The sequence below is a fragment of the Pagrus pagrus genome, assembly GCF_965226575.1.
Source record: "Pagrus pagrus genome assembly, chromosome: 24".
NCBI classification, from domain to species: Eukaryota; Metazoa; Chordata; class Actinopteri; order Spariformes; family Sparidae; genus Pagrus; species Pagrus pagrus.
Window position 1 is genome coordinate 7,603,255 of NC_140206.1, and position 7,728 is coordinate 7,610,982.

General features: G+C 43.6%; 2 protein-coding genes across 2 annotated transcripts; both read left to right on the plus strand.

Moving 5' to 3' along the window:
* The first annotated feature begins 1,446 nt into the window (after window positions 1-1,446).
* On the plus strand, window positions 1,447-2,679 carry LOC311253115 (trace amine-associated receptor 13c-like). Its single transcript, XM_084346850.1, has one exon. It carries the CDS (start codon window positions 1,653-1,655, stop codon window positions 2,640-2,642), a length of 990 nt encoding a protein of 329 aa, XP_084202976.1. The 5' UTR covers window positions 1,447-1,652; the 3' UTR covers window positions 2,643-2,679.
* Window positions 2,680-5,700: 3,021 nt separating this feature from the next.
* Window positions 5,701-6,830, plus strand: LOC311253105 (trace amine-associated receptor 13c-like; the record flags this gene model as incomplete). The annotated part of the gene is made up of 1 exon (XM_084346841.1): window positions 5,701-6,830. One exon carries the CDS (start codon window positions 5,701-5,703, stop codon window positions 6,688-6,690), a length of 990 nt encoding a protein of 329 aa, XP_084202967.1. The 3' UTR covers window positions 6,691-6,830.
* Window positions 6,831-7,728: the final 898 nt, after the last annotated feature.

A 7,728-nucleotide genomic window follows, 5' to 3' on the forward strand; every position in this document is an offset into this window, starting at 1 on the left:
TGTGTCGCTACAGACTGTTATGATTCTGAGAGACTGTTGGATGGGTACCACCCCCTGATGGATATGCAGATATAATGCCACTGGGCTGGTTTTTACGACAAGTCCCGCCATAAATGTATACATTGTTGTAGTCTTTTTTGACAATGCTAACTTAACACATTGCCGCAAATAAAGGAACGTAGGCAATGTGTTTCTTTTGGATATTATGTTGGTGGGATGTAGGCATATAGACAGTAATTACACGTGGGATTCTTGCGATATGATAGCAAAGTAATATGTCTAAATTTGGGTCTATAAACTACTTAAAGCTAATGAAAGCGATAGCCTTAGCTAACATGGCTACTGTTAGCCCAGCCACCGTAGCCAGTCTGACTAATCGATAGCAGAAACTTTGAGACAACCAATTATAGTTAAAACATATCTCAATGTACAGTGAACATGATACATAATAAATGTATAGTGAACATGATACATAAATTATGTATAGTGAACATGATACATAATATGCCACAATGGTTAATGTTCGACGAAGTAGATTTTATACGAAGTAATGTATTCTTGTGTTCTCCTAGTAAAGGAAACCTGTCAGTAAGTATTGTTTAGTTGGCTCAAAGTTTCTGCTATCGATTAGTCAGACTGGCTACGGTGGCTGGGCTAACACAGTAGCCATTGGGCTAACACAGTAGCCATGTTAGCTAAGGCTATCTCTTTCATTAGCTTGAAGTAGTTTATAGGCCCACATTTAGACATATTACTTTGCTATCATATCGCAAGAATCCCACGTTTAACTACTGTCTATATGCCTACATCCCACCAACATAATATCCAAAAGAAACACATAGCCTACGTTCCTTTATTTACGGCAATGTGTTAAGTTAGCATTGTCAAAAAAGACTACAACAATGTATACATTTCCCATCCAACAGTCTCTCAGAAGCACAACAGTCTGTAGCGACACACACCGTCATGTGTCGGTGGAATATCAGCGGCATGACAGCGGCACACCACTCCGAGGAACGGTGTAAGAGTCTGGGCATCGGTATAAGCCGCTGAGCAGCAATCGACATAACTTTGGCCACCTCTCCGAGGAACGGCATAAGAGTCTGGGGATCGGTATAAGCCGCTGAGCAGCAATCGACATAACTTTGGCCACCTCTCCGAGGAACGGCATAAGGCTAGGCATCGGTATAAGCCGCTGAGCAGCAATCGACATAACTTTGGCCACCTCTCCGAGGAACGGCATAAGGCTCTAGGCATCGGCATAAGCCGCTGAGCAGCAATCGACATACCTTTGGCCACTTTTCGATCTCGGCGCTACTGTACATTTGAGTGCTTTAATTACTAACTTTGCTTAAAATCCTTGTTGATCAACTTTTCAGGTGGTAAAGGTATACACCAAACAGGACGTGTTCATAGACACTTGTTGAAAATACATATTATACAACTACTTGCTACCACCCATACGTACCTAAAGAGCAACACAATTTAACCTGGGATCAATACAATAAAAGTTTAGGGAGGGGGGAAGTGATGAAGATGATAAAGAGGGAGAGATGTTGCATCATCCATAAGGGGTTTGGAGAGGCGGACCAGCAGCTTAGAGGAGGATAAATCAGCTTTCTGATGGGGAGTTGCATCTCTTCTCCTCCCTGATGGACGATGCTGAGGGCCCTCTGCTCTGCTTTCCCAACCTCAACACCACCTGCAGGAGGGTGCTGCTTCGACCTCGCTCTGAGACTGCAGTACTCTACACCCTGCTGGCCTTCATCTCTCTGCTCACCGTGACACTCAACCTGCTCGTCATCATCTCCATCTCCCACTTCCGGCAGCTTCACACCCCGACCAACGCCCTGCTTCTCTCCCTGGCTGTGTCCGATCTGGTGGTGGGGCTGCTGGTGATGCCCATCGAGGGCCTGCGCTACATGGAGACATGCTGGCTGCTGGGGAGGCTCATGTGTGCTCTGACTCCTTATGTTTCTTACTGTCTGCTCTCTGTCTCTGTAGGCAACATGGTGCTCATATCCATAGACCGATATCTGGCTATCTGTGACCCACTGCTCTATTCCTCCAAGATCACACTTAGCAGAGTTACAATTTCAATCTGTGTATGCTGGGCCTGTTCAATTATCTACAACGGGTGCATTCTGATGGAACACTTGGGGCAGCCGGACAGGTTCAGCTCCTGCCACGGGGAGTGTGTGGTGGTCGTCAGCCACATCTCAGGAACTGTTGATCTCTTTATGACCTTTGTCGGGCCTTGTACTGTCATGGTTGTTCTCTATATGAGGGTGTTTGTGGTTGCTGTGTCTCAGGTGCGTGTCATTCGGCTGCAGACTGCTGCCACCACTGTGGGAGCAGCTCCAACCGCTAAAAAATCAGAGAGGAAGGCAGCCAGGACTCTTGGGATTGTGATAGCTGTGTTTCTGATGAGTTTCTGTCCATATTACTATCCCGCTCTCGCTGGTGAGGACACCTCTAACAGCTCGTCATACTTTGCAGTGTTGTCTTGGATCGCACTGACGAACTCCTGTGTGAACCCTCTGATCTATGCTCTCTTCTACCCCTGGTTTAGGAAAGCTATCAAACTCATCGTCACCCTCAGAATACTGCAGACTCACTCCCGGGAGCTCAAGATCTTGTAGACAGGACTGAAATGATCAGTGTTCAGGCACTTTTCAGTTTTTTGTTTCATCTCTGGTCAATCATCACAGACCCTCTACAGGGCCTCATTTTGTCGCACACTTGTGTTTGTAAAGAGCTTTTTCTCAGAAATACACACCTCATTCCTGGGTGAAGCACATTAACCAGTGACCTCTCACTGTAAATGTCTGTCTATTCACCTTGAATGAAACACTGTATGACCAGATTTTGTGTCTGACAGCAAAAGAATATCACACATGCAAATATGAAGATAGAAACATCAAAATGTCAATTATCTAGTGATTTGTATCTCTTCAGTAATATTCTTTCAGTGGAAATTGTCCTAATTTCACTTTTGTCTGTTCCAGGTTGTCATTATTGGCACTACTATTCAGTGCTGTACTGCATCTTTTATTACCTTTCTTGTCAGCTGTGCTATTAAAAAAAATCCACCCAGTGTGGTCTTTATCTCTGCTATGTTCAATCTGCTTCAACACTGAACTGCTGTCAAATGCACTTCCTGTCTTCCCTGCAACTTACTGGTTGTGAGAAGAAACACAAAAACTTGGAATTTGTAGCAACTAAATGCAAAAAAAATGGTTCTGCCACACCAAGTAAACATATAATGTGCATGTACAATGAGTATAATACTACATATTCACATCTATATTCTGAATTATCACTTTGCCTCAATAGACTTCCCAATGTGAGAGCTATGCCCAGGTGTCTGTGTGAATCAGGCCTGTGAATCACAATGATTTGAAAAATAGTTAGAAAACATTTGAGCATGAAAGGTCGGAGATTTACAAAAATAAAATAAAAAATTAATAAGAGGAAAAGAATAGCTGACAATTAACAAGGTATATCTCACAATGGAGAGTGGTAGACAGCTGTTTACTGGGCAATTCCTTAGTTATAAATCTGTAAAAACTAAAATAAAATGTAAAAGATGAATTTGCTGAACAGATCAACCGGTTCTTGATAAAATACATCTCAGATTTCGGCCTATAGACCTACAAAATACACCAAAATCCCCATTTGGCCAAACTTTAAAGCATTCTACCACCTTGTGTTCCCCTTTTTAAAACCAATTCATTAGGATCAAATTCTCACTAATTGTAAACTGATGGCACAACTTGTATTTCACAGACACAATTGTGATGTTCAATTGCATTTAGTTTAATACATTTGGAGTGACGCCGAGATCGAAAAGTGGCCAAAGGTATGTCGATTGCTGCTCAGCGGCTTATACCGATGCCTAGAGCCTTATGCCGTTCCTCGGAGAGGTGGCCAAAGTCATGTCGATTGCTGCTCAGCGGCTTATACCGATGCCCAGACTCTTATACCGTTCCTCGGAGTGGTGTGCCGCTGTTATGCCGCTGATATTCCACCGACACATGACGGTGTGTGTCGCTACAGACTGTTATGATTCTGAGAGACTGTTGGATGGGTACCACCCCCTGATGGATATGCAAATATAATGCCACTGGGCTGGTTTTTACGACAAGTCCCGCCATAAATGTATACATTGTTGTAGTCTTTTTTGACAATGATAACTTAACACATTGCCGCAAATAAAGGAACGTAGGCAATGTGTTTCTTTTGGATATTATGTTGGTGGGATGTAGGCATATAGACAGTAATTACACGTGGGATTCTTGCGATATGATAGCAAAGTAATATGTCTAAATTTGGGTCTATAAACTACTTAAAGCTAATGAAAGCGATAGCCTTAGCTAACATGGCTACTGTGTTAGCCCAGCCACCGTAGCCAGTCTGACTAATCGATAGCAGAAACTTTGAGACAACCAATTATAGTTAAAACATATCTCAATGTACAGTGAACATGATATATAATAAATGTATAGTGAACATGATACATAAATTATGTATAGTGAACATGATACATAATATGCCACAATGGTCAATGTTCGATGAAGTAAATTTTATACGAAGTAATGTATTCTTGTGTTCTCCTAGTAAAGGAAACCTGTCAGTAAGTATTGTTTAGTTGGCTCAAAGTTTCTGCTATCGATTAGTCAGACTGGCTACGGTGGCTGGGCTAACACAGTAGCCATTGGGCTAACACAGTAGCCATGTTAGCTAAGGCTATCTCTTTCATTAGCTTGAAGTAGTTTATAGGCCCACATTTAGACATATTACTTTGCTATCATATCGCAAGAATCCCACGTTTAATTACTGTCTACATGCCTACATCCCACCAACATAATATCCAAAAGAAACACATAGCCTACGTTCCTTTATTTACGGCAATGTGTTAAGTTAGCATTGTCAAAAAAGACTACAACAATGTATACATTTCCCATCCAACAGTCTCTCAGAAGCACAACAGTCTGTAGCGACACACACCGTCATGTGTCGGTGGAATATCAGCGGCATGACAGCGGCACACCACTCCGAGGAACGGTGTAAGAGTCTGGGCATCGGTATAAGCCGCTGAGCAGCAATCGACATAACTTTGGCCACCTCTCCGAGGAACTGCATAAGAGTCTGGGGATCGGTATAAGCCGCTGAGCAGCAATCGACATAACTTTGGCCACCTCTCCGAGGAACGGCATAAGGCTGGGCATCGGTATAAGCCGCTGAGCAGCAATCGACATAACTTTGGCCACCTCTCCGAGGAACGGCATAAGGCTCTAGGCATCGGCATAAGCCGCTGAGCAGCAATCGACATACCTTTGGCCACTTTTCGATCTCGGCGCTACTGTACATTTGAGTGCTTTAATTACTAACTTTGCTTAAAATCCTTGTTGATCAACTTTTCAGGTGGTAAAGGTATACACCAAACAGGACGTGTTCATAGCTACTTGTTGAAAATACATATTATACAACTACTTGCTACCACCCATACGTACCTAAAGAGCAACACAATTTAACCTGGGATCAATACAATAAAAGTTTAGGGAGGGGGGAAGTGATGAAGATGATGAAGAGGGAGAGATGTTGCATCATCCATAAGGGGTTTGGAGAGGCGGACCAGCAGCTTAGAGGAGGATAAATCAGCTTTCTGATGGGGAGATGCATCTCTTCTCCTCCCTGATGGACGATGCTGAGGGCCCTCTGCTCTGCTTTCCCAACCTCAACACCTCCTGCAGGAGGGTGCTGCTTCGACCTCGCTCTGAGACTGCAGTACTCTACACCCTGCTGGCCTTCATCTCTCTGCTCACCGTGACACTCAACCTGCTCGTCATCATCTCCATCTCCCACTTCCGGCAGCTTCACACCCCGACCAACGCCTTGCTTCTCTCCCTGGCTGTGTCCGACCTGGTGGTGGGGCTGCTGGTGATGCCCATCGAGGGCCTGCGCTACATGGAGACATGTTGGCTGCTGGGGAGGCTCATGTGTGCTCTGACTCCTTATGTTTCTTACTGTCTGCTCTCTGTCTCTGTAGGCAACATGGTGCTCATATCCATAGACCGATATCTGGCTATCTGTGACCCACTGCTCTATTCCTCCAAGATCACACTTAGCAGAGTTACAATTTCAATCTGTGTATGCTGGGCCTGTTCAATTATCTACAACGGGTGCATTCTGATGGAACACTTGGGGCAGCCGGACAGGTTCAGCTCCTGCCACGGGGAGTGTGTGGTGGTCGTCAGCCAAATCTCAGGAACTGTTGATTTCTTAATGACCTTTGTCGGGCCTTGTACTGTCATGATTGTTCTCTATATGAGGGTGTTTGTGGTTGCTGTGTCTCAGGTGCGTGTCATTCGGCTGCAGACTGCTGCCACCACTGTGGGAGCAGCTCCAGTCGCTAAAAAATCAGAGAGGAAGGCAGCCAGGACTCTTGGGATTGTGATAGCTGTGTTTCTGATGAGTTTCTGTCCGTATTACTATCCCGCTCTCGCTGGTGAGGACACCTCAAACAACTCGTCATACTTTGCGGTGTTGTCTTGGATCATGCTGACCAACTCCTGTGTGAACCCTCTGATCTATGCTCTCTTCTACCCCTGGTTTAGGAAAGCTATCAAACTCATTGTCACCCTCAGAATACTGCAGACTCACTCCCGGGAGCTCAAGATCTTGTAGACAGGACTGAAATGATCAGTGTTCAGGCACTTTTCAGTTTTTTGTTTCACCTCTGGTCAATCATCACAGACCCTCTACAGGGCCTCATTTTGTCGCACACTTGTGTTGTAAAGAGCTTTTTCTCATAAATACACACCTCATTCCTGGGTGAAGCACATTAACCAGTGACCTCTGACTGCAAATGTCTGTCTTTTCACCTTGAATGAAACACTGTATGCACAGATTTTGTGTCTGACAGCAAAAGAATATCACACATGCAAATATGAAGATAGAAACATCAAAATGGCAATTATCTTGTGATTTGTATCTCTTCAGTAATATTCTTTCAGTGGAAATTGTCCTTATTTTACTTTTTTCTGTTCCAAATTGTCATTATTGGCACTACTATTCAGCGCTGTACTGCATCTTTTATTACCTTTCTTGTCAGCTGTGCTATTAAAAATGATCCAACCAGTGTGGTCTTTATCTCTGCCATGTTCAATCTACTTTAACACTGAACTGCTGTCAAATGCACTTCCTGTCTTCCCTGCAACTTACTGGTTGTGAGAAGAAACACAAAAACTTGGAATTTCTAGCCACTAAATGCAAAAAACAGGTTCTGCCCCACCAAGTAAAATATACATTATGTGCATGTGCAATAAGTATAAAACTACATATTCACATATATATTCTGAATTATCACTTTGCCTCAATAGACTTACCAATTTGAGAGCTACGCCCAGGTGTCTGTGTGAATCAGGCCTGTGAATCACAATGATTTGAAAATAGTTAGAAAACAATTTGAGTATACAGGGCAATTCCTTAGGTATAAACCTGTAAAAACTCAAATAAAATGTAAAAGATGAATTTGCTGAACAGATCAACCGGTTCTTGATAAAATAAATCTCAGCAAATCAGTTGAATTGGGCCACGGTCACAAGGCATTCACATTCTGGCTGTAGCCACATGGGGGCGATGAGAGAACAGTTTACTGCAGAAGGTGCTTTCTGCCTCTTTGTACAGCAGAAAGATTTCGGCCTATAGACCTACAAAATACAC

Coding starts and splice junctions, on each gene's coding strand:
- LOC311253115 (XM_084346850.1), top strand. CDS start 1,653: ATGGACGATGCTGAGGGCCCTCTGCTCTGCTTTCCCAACCTCAACACC.